This window comes from Saimiri boliviensis, chromosome 5 (genome assembly GCF_048565385.1).
Source record: "Saimiri boliviensis isolate mSaiBol1 chromosome 5, mSaiBol1.pri, whole genome shotgun sequence".
Lineage (NCBI taxonomy): Eukaryota > Metazoa > Chordata > Mammalia > Primates > Cebidae > Saimiri > Saimiri boliviensis.
Genome location: NC_133453.1, coordinates 45,147,782 through 45,172,823, shown reverse-complemented (window position 1 = coordinate 45,172,823; position 25,042 = coordinate 45,147,782). Strand labels below are relative to the sequence as shown.

The window sequence follows — 25,042 nt, the reverse complement described above, 5'->3', positions numbered from 1 at the left end:
AATATACATGAAGATGTTACAAGAGAGAGGGCTAAAGTATCAGGCAAAGTAGCTGAGAGAAATATAAAACCATTAAGTTTAACCTCCACTGATTTAAAAACAAACAAAAAACATAAAAACCAACCTGCCCCCCCCTAAAAAAAACCTCGGTTTGACTATATAACTCCCACGCTCCCTCAAATGTACTTTAAAAAGAGAGTGAATGTGGAAAGTGATATTTAATTGTATTGACAGCTCCATGTATTTTCAGATTAAAGTGTCAAATTTTAAAAAACATAAAACAAGGGGAAAATATTTGCAGATGAAACTGCTGCAATTAGGAAATGGCTCATTAATCACTTTTAACTTAATATAAAACATGAACGTATATATTTTTAATATTGAGGGGGGAAGGTCAGTGGTACATCTAGAGCCATTTTAGTATAACAATCTTTATTTAGCTTAGAAAACACAGTGAAAAACTAAAAATTTTAATAAAATGTTTTAGAGTAAGAAGCCATGATAAACAAGAGTGTGAAGCATCTCAGATTCTCCCATCTTTAATATGTGAAGTGAAAACTTGTGAGGCTTAACACTAGTTTTCATGGAGATTCAATTTTTTAAAAGGGCTACCAAGGGGTGGGGGCTATGTTTCACCAGGTTCATAATGAATGCTAAACCACTGTAGTTACTTCCAGCATCTGACGGTAAGGTAGCAGAGTCACTTTCATGGACCCTCGGTACTTCATGGGCCCCTTTCTCCATTAAAAAAAATTGAAATTAAATTTTACAACTGTTTTGGCATAAAGACAGATATAACACACCCTGGATTATATTCTTCCGATTTTAAAAGAAATTACAACATTTTCATAGACCCCGGGAAGTATTCTGGTTCTCAAGCAATGTGCCTCCTGTGCCTAATGGATACTTGGGTCTTGGCTAACAGTAATGGACTGCCACATTATGCAAGAATTACATGTGTTCAGTGAACAGAGTAGGGCTCATAGAGGAAGAAATGCTTCTACCCCATATTATCACCAATGTGTATTTTTAAAAATTAATATATAGCTTTGACTAAGTTCTGCTTTATTTATTTGTGTGTGTGTGTGGAGACGTTGTCTCCTATTCCTTAACAGCTGAAACTGAATATAAGTTTTGAAATATTTATGTCAAACTTTTATTTCAGTGGTAATAATGGACAACTAGGATATTTTCTCAATTTTTTCCAATATAGCTAATTTATACACACACACACACACACACACACACACACACACACATATGAGATGGAGTCTCACTTTGTCACCAGGCTGGAGTACAGTGGCATGATATTGGCTCACTATAACCTCCACCTCCCACGTTCAAGTGATTCTCCTGACTCAGCGTCCCAAGTAGCGGGGACTACAGGTGCCCGCCGCCATGCCCAGCTAATTTTTGTATTTTTAGTAGAGATGGGGTTAAACCATGTTGGGCAGGATGGTCTCAAACTCCTGACCTCAAGTGATCCAAAGTGCTGGAATTACAGGTGTGAGCCACTATGCCTGGCCTGCTAATGTCTAGTTTTTTTTTTTTTAGAGTATATTAATATCTTTGTGGATATCAGTCAATATTCTTAGGTGAATTTTTTAATACAAATGAGGATGTCAATGAATTTTGACATTTGCTGATATAACAGGTCTGCTGATTCACTGTTTATATATTAAAGAAGTTAAAAGTAACAATATTAATATTTTCCTTTGTCAATAATGATGAATGTCTTAAATTCAAATTCCAACAAAAACTATATATAATGATAGTATTTGAGAAGTCCAAAAATTCTAGTCTGTCAGCTTGATGTTAACATCACTGACTAATTTCACCCAGTAATAAGAGTAAAAATGAGACTACAAATATGTAAAGGGACTAGACTGTGAGTACTGAGAACCATAAATTAAAAATAATCACAAAATAAAATTATAAAACATAATCCGAATAGTTACTAATTTAGCATGGTCTTAGTAAATATACAAACTTTCCGAAACAACATCTGCATTAGAAGGATATGGAAGTATTTCCTGCAGGCTCCTCCACCTCCCCCATGATTACATAAGGAAAGGCATTTGGATGGACTGAGCAGGCATAAAGCTTTGGAACCTTTGAGCTGTTTTCAAAGCCCACATTTACCTTGTCTGGCCTCAAGCAACGAATAATAAGCATCCTCTGAAATTCATTTACTTTATCTTCCCATTCTTCAGGGAAAACCTCATGGTGTGGTTCCTAAAATTACAGTGTAAATAATTCAATGTTATTTTGGAGATCATAAAGAGAACAGTATTTTCACTTATAAACCAACTTTTAGAAAAAAATATATAAATGAAATCAAGAATGCTTGTGTAAAAGTGTAAAGTTGGGAGGTGGTTATAAAATAATGAGAAGAAAAGTTAATATACTTCAAAGGAATCAAAACAAGGACATGAACTAAGCGGGTTAATGTCAACATAAACCCTAATAAAAAGACACAATGATCCCTATTATGAAAACAGTAAATGTGCATATGCTATTATTTTCCCTTTATTTCTCCAAAGGCTTTTTTCTTTTTTTTGAGACAGAGTCTTGCTGTATCGCCCAGGCTGGAGAGTGGCGTGATCTTGGCTCACTGTAACCTCCGCCTCGTGGGTTCAAGCATTTCTCCTGCCTCAGCCTCCCAAGTAACTGAGATTACAGTGGGGCACCACCATGCCCAGCTAATTTTTTGTATTTTTTGTAGAGATGGGCTTTCACTATGTTGGCCAGGCTGGTCTTGAACGCCTGGCCTCAAGTGATCCACACACCGTGGCCTCCCAAATTGCTGGGATTACAGGCAAGAGCCACTGCTCCCAGCTGCAACAAAGACATTTTTAAAAACCTACCTACTTCTCTCATCATCTATTTATCAAAATAAATAAATATGTCCAAACAAGTAAAAAGGGCATAGTACTGAAATTTATTATTTCTTGTTTTGAACAATCTTAAAAATTTTTTTTAATAAAGGGAGACTTGAGAATGTGTGTAATGAAGAAGCCAATCGAGAGCTATTACAAAATCACAAGAAGAGAGGCATCAGGACACTAGCAGGAGGGGTAAACCTTGGGAGGAAGAAAAGGGGACGTGTACCTGTGCAACTTCAGAAAAGCTATCTGGTATCTCAAATTAGAAATCTTCAGCCTTCAGTATAGCAATAAAATTTTAATTTCAAATTAGTTGAGGTACTCACAACACAAATTTGTCTCTAGAAAGCATTTTTATTACTAACAAGAAAAAATCCAAGAGATCACTTCCAAATATTTGAATTCATGTGAAGACATAATCTCATTATCACATATAATACAAGTAGGTAACAAAATAAAATATAGGTTAACCAAACAAAACATGTTCTCCGCATATCTAGCTTTCTTTCCTCCTCCCAAGCAGAGCTCTTGCATGTTAAACTCATGGAAAGCAGGAAGTCAAAAGAGTAGAAACAAAGGAACAGAAAAAGTTAACTAGGAATTGGAAAAATAATAGCCCTTGCACTAAAGAAAAATTGAGAGAAAGCAACAATTACTAAATATCCCATATGAGAAACTATGAATATTATGTCTGTGTCAATCATAATACTCCCCAGTTAGCAAAACAAGGTCTCATGAAAATTATTTTAGAACTACTGTACAAGCTTTTTCCTTTTCTCAAATGATAAAAAAAAAAGACAACCAAAAATTGTATTAGCTTGTATCCTGCATTCAGAAAATCTGAACGACAGCTGTTTCATAAACTTTAACTCATCTGCTATTAGGATCGCCAAAATCTACACTGATAATGAATAAAAACCTGGCATGGAAATTCAACAAGAATATTTTCAAGAACCACGCAGCATTCTTGCATCTTAATACTTTTCGAGGAGTTTGAATGGAAGTTCAAATAGAATCACTGACTTAAAAGGTGAGATAACATAACTCAAAGCTTGCATTCTAACATGTGACCAGTTTTTCAAAGCTTATTTAAACCTTGTTTTATGAAAAGATAAGTTATTTAATGTCTTTCTCCATTTAAAAACATAGGAATAAGCAAGAAGGTTAAAACATACCAAACTATCATATACTTTCTTCCATCCATCCTTTAAGCGCATAAACTCTCTACGAATGGTTTTAAAGGCAGGCAAATCATCTAATCGACATATTTCATCCCAGGATTTTTGAGGAAGCCACGTACAAGGGTTGGCATGAGGATTATCCAGTCCAATGCCACCAGTTAGCAGAAATCTCCACTCGGCTTTATTAATCTTTGGAAAACAAGGCAGCATGAAGGGTCAGAAATGAGTTCATCATAAACTCGTAAGCTCATGGTCACTATTAAAGAGTGTTGACTTGCAAGCTTCAGATGCGGTCTCTATGAATTTCTATAGCTAGTGATACAGCTCAGTATTTATTCATAAGAAACCAATATACTCATTATAACCAGTTTTCAAAAATGGTTCAATTTTGGATAGCTACTTTTTACAATTTTCCTCCAGAATTACTTGTCTAAATGTGAAAATGTGAATATATTCTATTCGAATACACGTTTTCCAAAACGACTGCCTAGAATCCTACTGGCTATAGAAATTGTAGAAAAACATAAACCCATCAATGTGCCATGTTTTCAATTATTCCCCATAAAGTATAATGAATTACTGCTATACAATTTTTGCAAGAAATTCAAGAGTAAATTGTTTCTTCAGAATTCAACCAACACGTCACCATATGAAATCCATAAATCTTAAACATGTAAGTGTATAAAATAGTGACTTTACACAGATTTCAGTAACTTGCACAAGTCTTTAAAAACATTTACACTACTTGGTGTAAATGTATCAATATTAAGTAAATTTATATACATAGCTGTATTAAAATCTAATGTGATTGATTTATTTTAAAATAAAACATACAAAAGTTCATATAGTTTTACATATGCATAGCTGTATGAAATTTATATGCAAAGCTGTATGAAAATCTAATACAATAAATTCATTTTATGTCTCACTTATTGTATGTTTTATTTAAATCTCACTTCTCGGAAATTTATTCTCCTGATAACATCTTGCCTTAACTATAATAATAAATAGTATTATTGTTTAACTAGTTACAATCTTTTTATATATATTACCATACAAATCAGTAAGTTAATGAATCAGTGTTATTAAGGGTTTTTTCTTAAAAATGGAAACAGTACTGACCGCCTGCTCATGCAGCAGTAGATTCACAGTTAGACAAAAGGAAAAGAGCAGCTTGTCCTTTTCAAACAGAGACCGGCAGACATTAACATACAGTGAATAGGTGAAGTGATCCTTGAGAATCTGAAGCCTAAGGGTCAACAGAAAATAAAGGAAATAAATAAAAATATACTTTAAAGATAATGCTCTTAAGAAAAGCCATTGTACACCATTTACATGTATGTTCTTCCGATAAACTTTATGGTCAAGTACCCCCCAAAACAGTCAAGAATCCTCTTTAACTGGATGCAACAATTTGAGAGCTATACAATGTAGAAACACTTCAGTCCAACTGTATTTTACTGTCGACTGAATTGTTTTTTAAATTTAATCTTCCTTTTGGAAAAAAGTCAGTTGATGGTGCATTAATCTGTTATATTAAAAAGTTTACAGACTGTTTTAATCTAGAAAGCGTTTCTGGGGGTAAAATTTGACCACTTTATAACAAATAACTTCAAATGTTTTATATTATATATTAGTCTAAAATTAGTAGCTTCATTAAATTTAGTATACTTATTATAAATTCATGAAAGCTGAAGAAATCACAGAACTTGACAAACATTTTCATTTGCTAGAGACAAAACATGAAAATATGAATCATCACAATATTTCCTTTTTATTATTTATTTCTGAGACAGGGTCTCACTCTGTTATCCAGGTTGGAGTGCAGTGACGCAATCTTGGCTTACTGCAACCTCTGCTTCCTGGGCTCAAGCCATCCTCTTGCCTCAGCCTCCCCAGTAGCTGGAACTACAGGTGTGCACCACCACACCTGGCTAATTTTTGTATTTTTTGTCGAGACAGAGTTTCACCATGTTGCCCAGGCTGGTCTCAAACTCCTGACCTCAAGTGATCTGCCCACCTTAGCCTCCCAAAGTCCTGGGATTACAGGCATGAGCCACCACGCCCAGCCACAATATTTCTGAGAACTTCCTATTATAGTAAGTGGTAACTTGTGATCTGTATTCATAATAATTCTTAATATCAACTTAACACTTTAAGTATTTTCCGTTAATTATCAGATAAGGAAATAAATTATCATTGAATCAAATTTTAAGAAATATTTTTATCACATGGGTTTAAAGTAGTTATAACAGAAATGAACAGTGGCTGTAAACATTTTTAGAGAGGTAATGATTGACATGGATCCCCCAAACATTCCTAGCAGATCGTATCTGAGGGAAAAATCAGCAAATAGTTTGATTATGATTAAGCAAAATTACACTGGTGTTTCTTAATGTTTCTTGGAAAAAACGGTCTACTTGTATGACTAGATCTTGGCAATGTCCTCACTGATATTCTAGGCTGTCCATCATCCTAGCTCTTTTTTTCCCATTTTTCCTTACTTGCCTATTTTCTTAACTATTTTATCCCCTGCAGCATTCCCATAAAGAGAATTACAACAAATTGATGTATCTTATTTTTGATTGGAAACTTCAAAAAAGGTTTTTGTAGAGAAAGCCTTGGCAGTGGTTGCTAAAATACAGTAGAATTCTTAGATTTAAAATAAACATACTATTTCTGTCCCCATTATTATGCTAATAGGTTGCCTTTTCATGTATGGCACTGAATTTGTCTCACTTGTAGCAGTACTATACAATTAATACAGGGCGAGTCATATTTGGTCTTTCTAGAATAAAAAAATATTTTCTGCACTTTAAGACAAGTCTCTTCTTGCAGACAGAAAGATTAAAGGGAAAATTATAAAGGTTAATCATAAGTTCAGGTTCAGTGACTAGTAAAAATGGATACATAATATAATATTTTAATAACCTTTTAAGGTGAAAGAGAAGATTAAAATTATCATTCTCAATGCTGGGTCTCTGGTTGAGTTGTATATTTGAATAATCTTCCAGGAAAGGAATTTATATCAGGAATCTGCAAGAAGTGAACACCTTTGTCCTAATTTTGGGATTCCAACCTAAGAAAATATCAGTGATGCAGACATTTATCTTTACTGCAGCATTACTTGCAATACAAAAGCTGGAGACTACTTAGAAATATTTGTTGGTTTTTAAGACAGCGTCACACTCTGTCATTCAGGCTGGATTGCAGTGGGACAATCATAACTCACTGTAACCTAGAACTCCTAGGCTCAAGTGGTTCTCCCGCTTCAGCCTCCTGAGTAGCTGGGACTACAAGTGCATGTCACCACACCGGGCTAATTTTTCTATTTTTTTGTAGAGACAGGGTTTTACCATGTCACTCAGGCTGGTCTTGAATCCCTGGGCTCAACCAATCTGCAAACCTCAGCTTCCCAAAGTGAGGGGATTACAGGTGTGAGCCACCCCACCCAGCCAGAAGTCTTATAATATGAAAATTACGGTACATTCATACAATGGTATGTATATTGTACAACTCCTAAAAATTATGTTTTAGAAGAATACTTAATAACACGAGAAAATTGTCTTGATGGAAGTGGAAGAAAACTGCGTAATTATCAAACCGCCTTTGCAAAATTATGAGAGTAAGAGAAATCTGACTCTTGCTTCTAGCCTCCCAGTCTGGCTGTCTTGGTTCACTCCATGCCTAGGAATGAACCAAGACAGCCAGCCTTTGGAAGAAATTTAGTTTTCCTTGCTGAGTCCTTATGATTGCATCTCCAACCAATCAGCATGCCCTCTTCCCTAACGCCCTGCCCACCAAACTATCCTTGAAAAGCCCTAGCCTCTGGATTTTCAAGAGATTAATTTGAATAATAATTTCATCTTCTGTGTGACGGGGCCAGCTTCACATCGCTTACACTCTTTCTTTACTACAATGCTATGGTCTCACTGTGTTGATTTTGTATGTGCAGGAGACAGGAAGAACCCACTGGGCGGTTACAATTACACATATATGCATATTTGTACAGCAATAGATTGATTCCAAGATATTTAACAAAACTATATCCTAGTTAGATTTTGTTTCTATATTTATGTTTTTTTTTAGTTTGTTGGCTAAAGTTATTTATTCTGTTACATAAATTCTAATGCATTAAAATCTTATAAATAACATATGATCCAAGTTATTATGGGAATTGCACAGCATATACCATACTAGTCCTAATATAATATATGCTTGGTGTCATACTTAATAATAAATAATCACTACCAGAAGACAAACAAGAATGAAATACATTTATATTCCTAAAAGGAAATAAGAGATAATTTTAGACCAATATTAAGATTCTAAAAGAGGCCAGGCGTGGTGGCTCATGCCTGTAATCCTAGCACTTTGGGAGGCTAAGGCAAGCAGATCACCTGAGCTCAGGAGTTCAAGATCAGCCTGGCCAACACGATGAAACCCCGTCTGTACTAAAATACAAAAATTAGCCGGGCATGATGGCAGGTGCCTGTAATCATGGGAGGCTGAGATGGGAGAATTGCTTGAACCCGGGAGATGGTGGTTGCGGTGGGCTGAGATCGTGCCACTCTGCACTCTAGCTTGGGCGGGTGAGTGAGACTCTATGTCAAAAAAAAAAAAAAAAAAGATCTTAAAATGATCAGGTTGGCTAGTGTCAATAGTCAAATGTTTTTGGTAGAATCACATGCTTTTGCTAGAGCATAGAATAGTCCACTCAATTCTACTATGTTTTTGGTAGAGCATGGTCCAATAACTCCCTGAAGTTTACCAGTTATTTGATGTTTTATTAACGGTTGGCAGAAAAACAAATCATTCCCGTGAGAACTCATTCTCTTTTCAATTTCTGATTCGGGAGCTAACTTCTTAATTGGAAACTCTTGGTTTACTTTAACAACAAAAAAGTTTAAACAGAACTGGTCAGTTTCTCTCTTGGTACAATGCTTTAGAAAACTATTGTCAGTATTTATTAAAAGGGAATATACGCATGCCCTGTGATAATCAGTTTCATTCCTGGATATATACCCACCAAAGACATGTATGTATCAGCACCAAAAGCCATGTACGGAATGTCCAAGGAAGCAAAATTTCATCATAGCCCCAAGTTGGAAGATACCCAAATATGCTCAACAATAGAATGGATCAATGATTTGTATTACAGTGTTAGGACAAGTAAAAATTAAAAATAAGAGACTTGATCCTTTCTGCTGAAAGCTTCCCTCCTTTGTTCTTAGATAATTTAATTTAGAAAAACTAAAATTGTAAGTCCTTTCTCCTCTCTGTGAAATGTATATAAATCCTTTTGAAAATTTTTGTCAGTTTTATGACCCAGTAATGTCTTTCTTAAAGACCCAGAAGCCATTTCTTTGAAATGTAAACACCAAGGGAGATGGTCCACCTGCCTCCAAGTCACTGCAGAAAGGTAGGAGCCTAACTTCAGTTAAGCTTATTTCAAGTTGCAGACCTACCTCCTGTCATATAGGTACGAAAAGTTTGGTTTTCCTCTGGATAAAGCCAATTTGCTAACACAGATGGTCACTTCGATTGCCAGGTAAAGTTAGGATGAACTAAGTGTGAGGTAATGGGTTGTATCTGCTTCGGTAATTAAGGAGGTGAGATTCCTCTCTGTCTTTGCAATCTCTTTGCAATTGCCTGTGACTTGTATCACATTCTGTTTAATGTTTATTCAACAATAAAACTGTTTTCTTTCACTATGGCCTTTGAGGAGAGTGTTTCTGGGCTGGGAGAAGATGTAGTTTTTAATTATACTTCCCCAACAATAGAAAACTAACAATTAAAGTAAGTAAATGCTGCACTAGAAAAAACAATGTGCATTAATTTCACAAGTATGATGTTGAGTGCAAGATGTAAGACACAAAAAAGAAAACGGTGTGTGATTCTATTCACGAAGTTCTAAAACTGGCAAAAACTATAACCTGTGGTGTTGGAAGTCAGGACAGTGGTCACCCTGGGGTAAAGAGTTAGTGATCGGAAGGGGACACTTCTGGGCTGTTGGTAACATTCTGTGCCCTGAGTTGGGTGCTAATTATACAAGTTTACTCACTTATGAGCAAATACTTCCGATTTTTGCACATTTCTTCATGTGTATTAATAACTTTAGTAAAAGGTTAAAATACATTTTCTCTATTTACCTTTTGGTCCCAGAATTATACTTTTAGTATTACTGCAACATATTTATGATTTTCATTGTTTTGAAATTAAAGAAGTTTAACTAAAAAGAAAATGCCACATTTTGTTTTCTAAATTTCATCTGAATCGCTCATCTGGGTAAAAAGGATTTGCTTTTCCTTACATCTTAAGGGACAGAAGCACAGTTATGAAGAAACAAAGTGCATACCCTGGATGAGCTCTAACTTGATATGAGAGACTATAAAAGACTCATCATTATTTTTAAAGCACAGACTTTTCATTTTTCAAGCTTATATGAACAATGTCTTTAAATGGCAGACCAAAGCAGGTTTCTTCTCTAGACTCCAGAAAATACCTTGATTTTAAGCTAATTAAGAGAGTAACATTCTGGTGGTTATTCTTTTAACCAAGGTAGAAATTGACACCAGTAGTGAAAAGCAGAGCATTATTCATTGTGTGGCTGTAATTTGATTAGTACTGTAGATATAGTTTTGTTTTGTTTTGAGATGGGGTCTCACTCTACTGCCCAGGCTGAAGTATGGTGGCACAATCACGGCTCACCGCAGCCTCAACTTCCTGGGGTCAAGTAATCCTCCTACACAGGCCCACACCACCATGCCTGGCTAAATTTGTGTGTTTTTGGTAGAGACGGGGTTTTGCCATGTTGCCCAGGCTGGTCTTAAACTCCTGGGTTCAAGCAAGCTGCTCATCTTGGCCTCCGGAAGTGCTGGGATTACAGGTGTGAGCCACCATGCCCAGCCTGGGGATATCTTTTTTCTTGTCTCATGGAACTCCGAATCTTGTATGAAAACCAGACATGCATGTTTAATTAACCAAATTATAATGCAAATAGCTGGGAACTTTTCTAGGAAAGATTACTTAAAATTTTGTTTTACTTATTTCTGTAATCCTTGCTAAACTTGAAAATTTCAAAACTGGAAGAAATAAAGAAATAAACATTTTCAAATATCATAAAGAGAAACTCTATCATTACACATTTCTTCCAAATAAATAATGTACTCCCCCACCTTTCTCAATGGCAGTTATGTAATTTCTTTTTAGGCTCACACCTTCATTAGTCACATATTATAACTTGTAAAATAATCAGTCTTACTAACAAAAAATTGCTAAGTCTAAGAACAATCAACATTTTCAGCCTCTATCATGATAAAGAAAGGAATTCAATTCAGGTTTCAGTGAGATTAACATTTTAGATTTCTAAAAAAAATTCTTAGCAGTGAGTGATAAATAGTAAATTGAGTTTCCCTCGTGGGTCTGAACAGTCAAGAAACTGAAGTGTCTAGGTTCATCTTGATCAAGAAGTTTATAAAAGGCAAAAGTTGCAATTAATCACTTTCTTTTTTCAAAAAGTAATTTCACAGTTAACTCTATTAATAACATGTTTTAATACCAAACAGAATCTCACTGATTTAAAAATTCAAATGAAACTTAATTCTCTTGTAGATTTAAGTCAGATCTTAATTCCATTACTTATTATAACAGTAATATAAGGTATTTTATGTAAATAAGAATAACAACAGAAACTCCATTACCACAAATAATCACAACAAGGTTTGGGATTTTTTTTTTTTTTACCCTAGTACTTGACAAATTTTATAGATGTGTAAATTAAAATGTGGATTTGCAACTTCTGGAATGCTAGCTTGTACAGAATAGGAGTCATATTTTTGGAAAGTATTCACTACTCTTTTCATACTTCCATTCATAAACATATTTTGCAAATGAAAAATGAAAGTAAATGTTTTCTCTTTCTAGAATTACATTATAATTTCAGATTTCTGTAAACAGTTCCTTGACAGACTGAATTTGGACACATCTGTTCAATTTCTAACCCTCAGATTTATATCTGGTACAATGATTAATCAAGTTCATTTTAGGTAAGTGGCTGTAATGCTTGTACCGCTCTGAGACAACAATAGAAGCCACAAATTGCTCTCTAATTTTCATGCATTAATTAGTTAATATTAATTAGTATTTCCTTTACATACCTTTTTGCCAAAATTTCTGACTTCTCTGAATTTTCAATAGACAGGATGAAAAGGTTAATAAACCAGGTCAGTGAATACTGGTACATGGGCTCAATGTTGGCTAAATCAGCAATAGAAAAAAACAGGATGGAAGAATGGATGGCAATAGGACGATAGCCCAGGCGGGTGGTGTCAATCTTTCTCTCTGTCTCTTCGGCTACTTCCTGCTTCTGAGAAATCTCATTAGCCAAAGCCTTGGAGGAAGATAATATCTTAATAGCAGTTTCATCTTCTAATATATTACCTTCCGAAGATGAAAGAACTTCTAAAATCTTGTCTTCTATTTCTTTCAACTGCCTGAAATAAAACACAATTTTCTCAGAAGAAAAAGAAGCCATTTAAAATTATTTCACGTATATGTTCTTTTATAAGAAACAAAGAGCTTGTAACCTAAAGAAATGCATCACTTTGTGACTAGTATCTGTAATGGTGATGCTGTGTAATTAATTTCTTATCTTGCAAAATGTCACAAAAATGGGCCTTTCTGCTCCATTTCCCTTTTTAATGATCATTTATGTGCTAACTAGAAAGAAATACGGCAAGTCAGTTTACTCTGCCATCAAGGATCTCAGCTTGGAGTGAACAGAAAGTAGCACTCCATTTATTTTCTGAAATTTTACATGACTTATACAGCTTTACTCTTTTTACCTATGACATAGATGTTATGAGCAGCAAGTGGAATGCAACATATTCATTCATACCATGCTCCAGAAAAAAATCAGGTTACCTCTGTTACACAACGAATACTAAAACTTTGCGGAATATATGAAAATACCTTTTCCTGACTTGCGGCAGGCCTTCTAGCTCTTCCAGTGCCTAAGAACGTGTATGTAAAAATATACTCAGTAATGCAGTTTTATAAATTAACATGGAGGTAATATAATTCCTTACATTTTCCTGTTATATTTTCCCTTGCAGTATTCCTATCAAACTAACAAAAGAGATCTGTAAAATGTACTTTAATTCATCCTAATGATATCGAAGCAAATAAAAATAGTTCTGTTTATGACATTTAAAACCTTTTGTTTTCAGCTCCTTGTAATATCAAGGCTTGCTTTTCTTCTTCAAGGTCTGGCCTTTCTCGTGCCACCACAATTCCCAGAAGCTGGTCTTGCATTCCCTCAGAGGTTATCATGAAGTTTAATAATGTTACCTATAAACAGAAAAAATATAAAAATATTGCACCATTATTTCTACTAAAAATGCCTCTGCTCTTATGTGTCAAGTTCTGACCTTAAAATAGACTCTCTTTACTACAGAGTAGTACTTGTGAAGGTATAATTTGTAGAGCCTATGATTAACGACATAGGCAGGCATGATTGTTGGATTTAAAATCCACCTCAGTTTCTCATAGTCAGAAATCTAATATCTCAAAGGGTTTGTTAGGTGATCAATATATTCTCATTTCAAACTGGTCTAATTTCTGAGAACTCTTCAACAGCAAAATTCATTAGAATCAGGTTGGAAGCTCTCTTTCATTTCAGTTGATCAGAGCAGCCATGGCATAACATAAGGTTCGAAGCCTCGCTCTAGAATCCTATTAGTTGGACCAGCTGATTTACACTGTAAGGATTCTGCTGGCATCAAAAGTAAAGGAAATCTTACAAAGTGGGGGATGGGGGGTGAGTGGGGGATGGGGGTGGGGGCGGGGGGGGTGGTGTTTAAAAACTCCCCAGGTGATTTCAATCCAGGATTGCTCCTGGCAAATGAAACAGCATAGACAAAGCAGCAGAGAAAGGCAAAGCATGCTTAGAGGAATCTGTTCCACCACTGGAGAGTGTTCAGGTAGGACCCAAGGAGCACCCTTCATCTACTACCTAGAATTGAAGGCAAACATCTTCTACCATGTGTCTGAGAATTCAATGTGTGCAGTCGGCAATATTAGAAACACTTGTTTTTTAACACAGGAACAGAAAACCAAACACCGCATGTTCTCACTCGTAAGAGGGAGTTGAACAATGAGAACACATGGACACCATAGGGAGGAAAACATCACACACCAGGGCCTGTCGGGGGTTGGGGAGCAAAGGGAGGGAAACATTAGGACAAATACCTAATACATTCAGGGCTTAAAACCTAGATGACGGGTTGACAGGTGCAGCAAACCACCCTGGCACATGTGTATCTATGTAACGAACCTGCATATTCTGCACATGTATCCCAGAACTTAAACTAAAACAAACAAACAAAAAAAAACTTGTTTCTTACCCTTGAAAATTCTATAAAAATTTCAACAACTACCACAAACCATCAGAGGTGACTCAGTGTTTGCTCCTGATTTCATCATTTCCCTAATGAAAGGAGGTTTTTTAAATAGTAAATACGTTTTCAAACCCAGGTAAAACCACTGCATTCTATATGTTAGTGACAATTTTGTCCAAAACTTTTAAATACATTTTCTATCACGATCTAAATTGTAGCAACTAAAAAATGCCATTTTGGCATACTGAAATCTAAGGATTTTTTTTTTTAATTAGAATTTTAATTCGAATTTTAAAACCTGTGAACTAGTGGAGAAGAAACAACCCCATGGGCAAACTATCTACATACAGCAGGTTATAATCAACCAACTCCAATACAGGCAGCTTATCAGAAATACTTAGTTGCAAGGCAAAAGTGTTGTTCTTGTTTTTATGTTTTATTCCTTCAAGCCTCTGCTTGTCTATGCCATACCTTATGTGGATTAGAAAAAGATGTCGTCTGCATGCAGAATCAGCCCCACACCAGGCCGATGCTTAAGAAACTTGGGGCTAGACTTCAGCCCTTTTCAATTTCACCTTTGTGTTATGTACAGACTGCACAGCCATAGAAGCAGCCATCACTATCATTATCCTAATGATAAGCAGCGTGTCCCTCCCGGTGGAATGGTATAAAAAAAAAAAGGTAGGGTCAAAAATGTTAGTTTTCTAATCGTAATGACTTATTTGTCACCTTTGGAGGTTTTGCCTGATTCTTAAATTGTTTGCATTGCCAAGGTGCAAAGGTTTTCCTTTCTTACAAACGAAAAATAGTTAATGCTGTTACTGAGGTTGCTGTTCTACTTTTGTTTTTTGTCTTTTCATCTGTTGTTTCCTGGTGGGCAGGTCTATGCAGACCTACCCCTGAAATCAGCAGAATCAGAGGGTGAAGAAAGAGGCTGACATAGCCAGCTTCTTAGAAAGCAACATTTAATAGGGACTTTAGGGAACAGAAGCCATGTCTGTGTCCTGGGCGGCAGCGAGACAAGTCGGTGGATCCCTTTGCCATTACCCGCAAGACCCAGGGCTCATATATCACAGGAAAAGTGATTAGAAGGGATGCGTAGAATAATCGAAGGTTGTCTGACCGAAGGGCAGGACGTATGGTAAGTACCCGCTCTTACACAAGGCACAGTAGATAAACTGGAAAGCTTAGACTCTTCCCGGAACAGAGGTTAATCAGAAGACAACTTGGTGGATTAGCATCCAAAATGAAGCTGCTTTAGCCTCCACACCTCTGTATGGAGGTGTATTCCCAGCTCCTGCTACCGGGTGGGAGATATTGTGCTTCTCTGCTTTTACATATAAGAAAATATTTCCTCTGCAGGGACAGAGTAATTTTATTTTTCTAAGAAAATGTCCTACTTGTGGCCAGTAAGTGTAAAAGAGCTTCTTGCAAAACCCCTAGGAAGGCAACTTCCTCCTTCCGCCCACACCTAGGCACCTCCTCAATGGCAGGTATCATTTGGGTTAAACTTTTCCCCCACCTGCCCCATGGCAGACCTTGGAGGCCACTAACTACAGACTACATGGATATAATCATAAAGTTATGAGATAATTACTTTTTGAAATTGAGCAATTTAAAAAACTCATTAAATATCATGTAATTCTCTACTGCTTTGCAGTATTCATGGAAAAAATATAAAGCTTTCAAGATATTTTCCCTATTGGCATAAGCAACCAAATCCACAGGTTACATTTGCTTTAATCCAAAAACCATAGGCACAGTGGTAGCAAAATGCATGTTTTACAACTTTTACTTCATTGTGTTCAGACACAAGGAGGTATCCATTCATATTCCATTAATGTTGGGTCTTTTCACATCAAGACTTTTCAAATCAAGCCATTTGTTCTCAAATAAACATTTAAGAACATAAAATGTGGTTTCATAATTTTATTTTCATTTAGACTCAAAAGGATTTTACCAGCATGACACCATCCCTTGGGTACTTTTGAAAGCAAAAGGTACGTAAAAGATCCTAAAAGTGGAATCCAGAGGAAGTAGTATAATTTGTAAATGAAAGCAAGTAACTGCCTCACTATGTTTCTAATCCCTGTTTAATCAATTCCAGCAATTAAAAATAATAAAGCAATAAGACACTCTAGGGATCTTAAGGGTTTTGATACTGAATCACAGGTCAGTTCCCTCCCCACAGTGTTTTATGACTCCTACCATAACCAGCTATTAGTGAACTAAGAATTGTTGATGTTATGTGTGATAGTTTCACGTATTTTACTGAACAGTAAAAAAACGGCCGAGCGCGGTGGCTCATGCCTGTAATCCTAGCACTTTGGGAGGCCGAGGTGGGTGGATCACCTGAAGTCAGGAGTTCAAGACCAGCCTGGCCATAATGGAGAAACCCCATCTTTAAAAAAAAAAAAAAAAAAAGGTTTTCCATGTCATTTACTTAAACATTTTTCTCTAACACAGCTCTAGGATTTTATCATTTCCTTTTTGCTTCATTCTTTTTCACTTATATTTAAAAGTTAAATAATATTTCTGATTAAGTAACACTCCATAGTAACACTATCTATTGGTCTTATTCTAAGTGTTTTATGCATATTAATTTAATTCACATCACTCTGTAAGATAGATATTTATTATTCCCACTTGACAGATGAGAGGATTGAGGCACAAAGAGGTTAAATGAAATGTCCCAAATCATACACCTAGCAAGTAGCACCTGAATCTATGGCCTTTACTACTGGATGTTCCCTTCCCTAGCAGGTAAATACATAATAGATATTTTAAGGTGTTTAAATACGTTGCATTTTAATTAATTAAAAATAGCCAAGAATTTCTGTGTTTTAACATTCTGTTTTTAAGATTAAGCTCAAGGGGTCACTCCATTTTTCCCTAGTCTTCCGCTAGTCGCTGAATGACCAGTCTAAGTATGTCCTCAACTCTGAGCTCCCAGGACACACTGCAGTTCCTCTGTGTCTTCCTAATCACACAATTCAGTCACTTGGCATACACATTATTCATAAGGGAAACCTCCAGAGACAAGGGATGTTTATTCATCCTGGAGGGAAAAAATTACACCGTCTCCATCTCGATCCTTTCTCTGCCTCTCTGCAGAGAGATGCCCATGTTAATTTAAATACTTCCAATAAAGGCAAGTATTTGAATTCACTATATAACTCTTGCTTCTCTATATAACTTTCAAAATCTAAATAAGCAGGTCTTAATGTCTTCTCCTGCTTGCTTCTGTAAATGAAAGCAATCCTTCATTCAGTCATTCACTCACTCCACAAATACTTAATGAATGCCAACTGAGGCTAAGAATTAGGAATAAAAACAGAGTAAGATGTAGCCTGTAACCTAGGAGCTCAGTTGCAGATCAACATCTTGGGACATTTTAGTCACAGACTAAAACTTGAAGCTAAATTCACTCTTTAAAGGAATTTTTAGTATTCTAAAAGAACAGTGATTGAAAACAGTTCTTTTAAGTAATTACATACAATCAGATAGCAGCAACCTTAGTCTGAGAAAGAAGAATGGTTCTGAATTTCAATTCAATCATTAGCATATTATCATTTTACTACAAAGAAAGAATGTGGGTATATGTCATCTATTTTTAACAATGAAAATCTAAGAATCATATCAACTGTAGAAATTTGATTCTGATGACCTTTTTTTTTTTTATTTGCATAGCATACTGAAGGCTCCTTTGTTACTTATGCGTACCCACCAAAGCAACATTTGGAAATTATTATAGCAATTTCAGGAAATACCTAAATAGGATAAAATCTGTTTTTCTAAGGAAGACCTGTTCTTTTATGACTCAGGAGGAGTATATAGTCACTACTTACAAAATCTGATAAAGAAACATTCATTTTATATACTGGCCTTTACTGATGTTTCAGGAAGATAATGCGGATTTCTTAGCTTGGTAGTAATATAGAAGCGGAAATCAGGCGCATATTCAATTGTAGAGTCCCCAAGCCGGATGCATGTGCTCCCACCCTGCTTAAAGGTTTGTTTTAGTAGAAGAGGTTCCAAAATAGGATCTAGTTCTTCGCCAACATTTTCTAGCAACACTGGAGTAAAATCAGAAAAAGATTTCATGTTATTTTAAATATTGACTATAAACATTCAGCCCTCCAAGTTCCTCCAGCCTTATAGATAAATTTTGTTCCTAGTCACCTATAAAATTATTTCTATTGTCTGAAAAGTATAAAGAAATAATGCCATAAAAATAGCTGCATTCTGTGGGAAGGACTGAAGTGGTAGGTCTACCTAGTCATCCTGCCTGCTTTCCTTCTCCGGAATCATAGCTGCCTGGCCTGCGGTTCACTAAGTGTTCAGGTATTATGGCAGTGAAGTTTATCCATCTGAGACACCAGAGAAAAGGCATTTCCAATTATAGTTACTTAAATTGTTACTGTATTTTTAATATTAAAAATGTTTATTGTAGAACATCTAGAAAGTTCCGGAAGGAAGGTACAAAGAAGAAATGGAAAACTGCTACTAATTAGATTTGTTTAATTTCTCTATCTCTCCCTAGTATTTTAATAATTGACTCATACAGTATATAGATAGAAAAATGGCACAAAAGCCAGGCACAGTGGCTCATGCCAATAATTCCAGCAATTTCAGAGGCTGAGGCAAGAGGATTGCTTGAGCCCAGGAGTTCAAGACCAGCTTAGGCAACATGGCAAGACCCTGTCTCTACAAAGAAAATACAAGAATTAGCTAGGTGGCAGCTACTTGGGAGGATGAGCCGGGGAAGACTGTATGAGCCTAGGAGGTCAAGGCTGCAGTGAGCCATGATCAAGCTACCGCCCTTCAGCTTGGGCAACACAGCAATATCCTGTCTCAAATAAAAATAAATAAGAAAAAAAAAAGAAAAATGACAAACTACATATAGTATAACTGTTGAATAAATTATTTCTCTCTAGTATTAATCTTTCTCCACACACAGTTGAGACTAAATATATTGAATTTTGCATCCTAGTTTGACTTACAGCATAAATATTTCCCCATGTTGTTGAAAACTCTATTAAGTATAATTTTAATTACTGCATAATAGTGTATCATGTTAGTGTTCTCTCATTTTTTAAATGACTGTACTATTAGATATTTGGATTGTTTCTTGTTGTGAATATTATACAAGCACTGTATAAAAAACTGCATTTCAAAATATTTTCCTCTGATAGCATTCTAGAAGGGGAATCCATGGTTCAAAGATCAGTAACATTTTAAGGCTAATGATATCTTTGCTGAGTTAAAGTCTTATATGTTAGTGTTTGGGGTGCTATCAGCCAAACTTGGATGATGGCATTTTGTAGAAGTCCCTCAAAAGATGGGTGTGCAATCTAGATGGGAAGGAAGCTAGCTCAGGGTGCTGGGGTGACAGGTATTTGAATCTCAATTGCCGTGAAAAGTGCAGACATATTTTCTCCTTCCCACAGGTTACTTCTGGCTAAATGAAGTTCTAAAAATGCCTTCTTGGTGATTTCCGCCTCTGCTGAGATCTCAGCCAAGGCAGGCATGTCAGATTATTTTTAAACTCATTTTTATTTTCTATTGCATTAAGTGATTATTTTTCATGGTTAAATATGAATTCATCACAATGTATTAAATGTTAATTTTGTATTGTTTAGATTGCTTCCACTTTTACACTATTAATAATGCCACAGTGAACATCTGTATGAATAAACCTTTGTATTCATTTCTAATTACTTAATCAGGCTAGAGCCCTAGACGCAGAATTAATAGTCAACAGTTACTAACATTTTAAAAGCTATTTATATTGCCAAGTTAATATCCCTGAAAAACTATAGAGATTTCCAAGTTACAGTGAGTACTCATTTTGTCATTTGTTTGTAAACATATTTTTACGAAATACCAATGTATTTAGAAGTGCCGAACACCATTCTGGCATTATATTTTCTTGTCATCCTTATAACTTTAAAAAGCATGGTCTATTATTACACAAGTTTTACAGATAAAATAGGACAGGCAATCAAAATAAATTTTTCAGTAAAATCAGCTGGTAAATGACAAAGCAAGGCAGGGACTTGAACCTGGCTGTCTGGCTCCTTCACTCTCTTAACCACTATACCATACTGTCAGCATTCAACAACGTATTTGTGACTTTTATGATTTGATAGGTAAAAAATACTGTTAAAATTCGCATTTTTAGCAGGGTGTTCTTAGCTGCTCTTTTTCTGGGAAGTGTATACTGACATACTTGACCATTTTTTTCATTATAGGACATGTTATTTACAATTAGGTTCAGTGACAAGCGTCAGAAAACCCACAGCAATGACAACAAGGAGAAATTTATGTCTCATCTACAGGAGAGCCCAAGTTAGTCAGTTCAAGGCTGAAAGGACACTGTATGTAAACAGCGAGGGACCCATGATCCTGCCATCCTGCACCTTCACTATTCTTGGCATATGGCTTTGATCTCTTTGGTCAACATGGCCTTTTAAACCACATCCACATTCCATCCGTGAGAAAAAAAAGAAGAAATATCCTTTAAGGGTGTTCCTTTGGAGTCACAAATGGCACTTCCACTCTCATCTTGTTGGCCTGAATATAGCAATTTGACCAAACCCAACCACAGTCATATGGCCATAAATAACCACAACAGAGGTTAGGAAATACCGCTTTTTACTCAGGATACAATGTGCCCGTGTAACACAGGGGTGCTGATAGTAAAGACAAACGTGATTGGATAGCAGAAACAAACAGCACTCATTACCACATGTGCTAGTTTAAAAACTTTATCTCTATTATTATTTTTTTGACAAGGATGCTCGCTCTGTTGCCCAGGCTGGAGCGTGATGGTGTGATCTCAGCTCACTGCAACCTTCACTTCTCGGGTTCAAGTGATTCTCCTGCCTGAGCCTCCTGAATAGCTGAGACTACAGGCGCCTACCACCACACCCAGCTAATTTTTGTATTTTTAGTAGAGATGAGGCTTCACCATGTTAGCCAGGATGGTCTTGATCTCCTGACCTCATGATCCACCCACCTCAGCCTCACTAAGTGTTGGGATTACAGGCGTGAGCCACTGCGCCCAGCCTAACTTTATCTGTATTTTTAAACATTGTTTTAGCAAATATTTCCCCGTTTTCAACATGCATGTACGTATGTATGTATTATGTATTTATTTGAGATGGGGTCTCACTCCGTTGCCCAGGCTGGAGTGCAGCGTGGCACAATCTCAGCTTACTGAAACCTCCACCTCCTGATCTCAGGCCATCCTCCCACCTCAGCCTCCCAGGTAGCTGAGATTACAGGTGGGTACCATCATGCCCAGCCAATTTTTTGTATACTTGGTAAAGATAGGGCTTCGCCATGTTGCCCAGGCTGGTCTTAAACTCCTGAGCTCAAGCAATCCACCCACCTCAGCCTCCAAAAGTGCTGGGATTACAGTGTGAACTACTGCCCCTAACCTATTTTATTTTTAGAGACAGGGTCTAGCTGCGTCTCCCAGGCTGGAGTGCAGTAGTGTAGTCACAGTTCACTATAGCCTGGAACTCCAGGCTCAGGCAATCCTTCCACCGCAGCCTCACGTAGCTGGAACTACAGGCATGCATACCAGGCCCAGCTAATTTTTTTTTTCCTTTTTTTTTTTTTTTTTTTTTTTTAAAAACACGGAGACTTGCTATGTTGCCCAGACTAGTCTCAAACTGCTGGACTCAACCACTTCTCCTACCTCAGACTCTCAGTGTGCTAGGATTACAGGAATGAGCCACTTTACCTGGCCTTCCACTTGTTTTTAAATTTGTTTATATTTCTTCTTATACTTTAACTTTTTATTGTACTTTTCAAGCCTTTCTCAAAAGTAAAGAGAACAGTATATAATTGGTACCTGAGATATACCTACCTACCATCCTGCTTTAGCCCTTGTAAATTCAGCCATATCTAGTTTCATCCATTCCTTATCTAAGCTAGATTATTTATAAACAATCCTAGACATCATAAAACTTCAGCTGCAAGTATCTTTCAAAGCTAAGAACTCTTTAAAAATTGATACACCTTAAAATAAATAATTCACAGTTTTATCAAATATCAAGGCAAGAACTATAATACTCCATTGTCTTAAGGTATTTGGATTATAGTTTCATGGCTTAAATTAGGATACAAATAAGTTTCATTAATTGAAACTTTTTCAAGTATTTTTTCCATTGTGTATTTGCTTAGGACATCCTTTCCCATCAAAGGACCATGTTTCCTTTTAGCATTTGACTTTTCTGTTTTTCTTTTGTATTTACTTTTTAAGCTCATTTGGACATATTTTGGTGTGAAGTAAGACTCTGACTTAAAATATTTTTCCACAAAGCCAACTTTTCTTATACCACTTGCTAGTGCAATGAATCATTTTCCTGTTGGTTTATAATGCTTAATTTATAGTGCATCAAAGGCTTACATGTGTTAGGGTTCATTCCAGAGCTTATTCCAGTTCACGCCAACCTTACTCTTCTGAATGTTTTGTGGCTCATGACTCACTTTTCTTCTAGGTTAAGGCTTATTTTCTAAATAATACTAAATTTCGATGCTAAATTTTAATACCAAAATTTTCTAAATTTTCTATTTATTTCTGAAAGTTTCCATCTTTATAACTTTTAGTTTTCCTGTCAGAGAAAGAGCGGTGTCATACTCAAGCCTTCCCTTGTTTATCTGAAAAGTTTTGTCTTTTTCTCACTTTTTGCTGTTAAAATTACTCAAGGTTTTTATTTTGTTTTGTTATACTTTGCTTTCTATTCACGGTTGACTGTAATAACTACCCACCTATTTTGGTTCTCAGTTGTTACTGATTTAATATTCTTTTTGGAATATTTCTACTTTGCTTAATTTTTAAATTCTGATACCTTTCAGTTAATAATCTTTAGTTGTTTAGATGAGGTATATTGTATTTAAATATAATAATTTTGTTTCCTTGTTTTTGTTCAATATATCTGGCCCCACTCAATCAGCTGTTTCCTCCTTTAAATGTTCTAGCACCTTCATTGTTTCTTGTTTTATTGCACTGAAAAAAACTTTCCTAACAGTGTTAAACAGTAACAGTGACAACAGATATCAATTACTGATTTTCACGATTGTATTTTAAAAATCTAATTTGCTGGATCATTTTGAACTGAAATTCTGTTTAAGGAAGATTATAACTTTGCAGTTTTGATAATTGCATCAACATTTGTCAATATTAATTTTTGGTATAAAATCTGATATTTAAATTAATGTTGGCTAAAAATAATTATATATTTTTATCCCCTACTCACCCATTTTTTCTAGTTTGAAATGTAATTAAGAGTATCTATATTAATATATGTATCATTTTTGAAGCTAAAATATAGTTATGAAACATAAATATTATAGAGTTGGTTATTTTCCCCAATTGTAAAAATTTATTGTCTTATTGGTAGAAGCAAGTCTTAATCCTGTGAGGAAAAATATCTGTAGCGTCTTGATTTGAAAGAAATACATCCATAGTACTGAATGTTTATTATAGTACACATTTCACTGGAATATTAAAAGCATTTTGAATTTAAAAGAAATAAATGTATGAATACATCAATTTCCCGGAATGTTCTCCTTAATTTTGCTATTTTATTTTGACTCTTTAAGCTTTTAATGAGATCAAATATATACCATGCTAAAATTATAGGGGCTAATTCATGAGGCAGACTTCTCTTCACATTTCTATCATCAAGATTAACAATTTGCTGGTTTATGTTAAAGCTTCATTCCTCATTCCCAACTGCCAGACATCACGGTATTTGCAAAGTTTATGGGAAACCAAGACTAGGAATCCAAGCACACAGCTGTTAATATTTTTGAATAAGGCAGATCATTTTACTCAAAATGAACAATTATCCTTAATAACAGAAACATAACAAGAATTTAACGTTCTTTTCAAGTTTCTCTTGCATGTAGGACATAACATAATTTCGATTTTTTAGTTATGAATTATCTACATTATCCCATGTGAGACTTCAGATAAGTAGAAAACATCTTCTATAACTTATGATCAACTCTGTAGCATATTTTATCAAAAGTAAACTCAACAATTACTGAGCACTTATCAAGTGCTCTCAAGCAGCTTGCAGAAGACAAACAAATGGTTATGCACATAAAATAAGGAAAATCATGGAAATGCATTGAAGTTTCAGTGTTGATAATTCATTGGAGGGGTGGAGATGTCACAGAAAAAAGTGGTATTTGAGCTATATTTTAAAGGATAAAACTTAAAGGAATTTACCAGATGGATGGAAGAATGCAAACAAGCTAAGAGATTAAAACAGTGCCATGTTGTTTTAATACTGGCTGCTCCCAAGTACCCTGCACTCCCATTTTCTAATCCTCATTTTGTCTGTAATCTCTTTCTGCCCCTTTAATCTATAAGATTCACAAAAGCAAAGACTGAGTCTATCTTACTCATGCTGTTTTTAGTAGGTACCACACTGCCTGGTACATGGTAGTTGCAAAACAAACATTAATTAAATTAATGAATGGACAAACAAATGAGCAAATGAAAGTAGTATTAAACCAGAAGTAGTCTGTATCCCTGATTTGTTATATACAA

At 35.6% G+C, this 25,042-nt stretch overlaps 1 protein-coding gene across 1 annotated transcript in view; it reads right to left on the bottom strand.

The window, feature by feature from the left end:
- DNAH7 (dynein axonemal heavy chain 7) overlaps window positions 1-25,042 on the bottom strand; it is a 334,446-nt gene that overhangs the window by 55,598 nt on the left and 253,806 nt on the right. The window contains exons 49-54 of the mRNA XM_003925707.3: window positions 18,352-18,542; window positions 13,284-13,417; window positions 12,226-12,561; window positions 5,189-5,315; window positions 4,061-4,255; window positions 2,143-2,235 (exon numbers count right to left, since the gene is read on the bottom strand). Of these exons, the coding sequence (XP_003925756.1) occupies window positions 2,143-2,235; window positions 4,061-4,255; window positions 5,189-5,315; window positions 12,226-12,561; window positions 13,284-13,417; window positions 18,352-18,542 (1,076 nt within the window). The remainder of the gene's footprint in view (window positions 1-2,142; window positions 2,236-4,060; window positions 4,256-5,188; window positions 5,316-12,225; window positions 12,562-13,283; window positions 13,418-18,351; window positions 18,543-25,042) is intronic.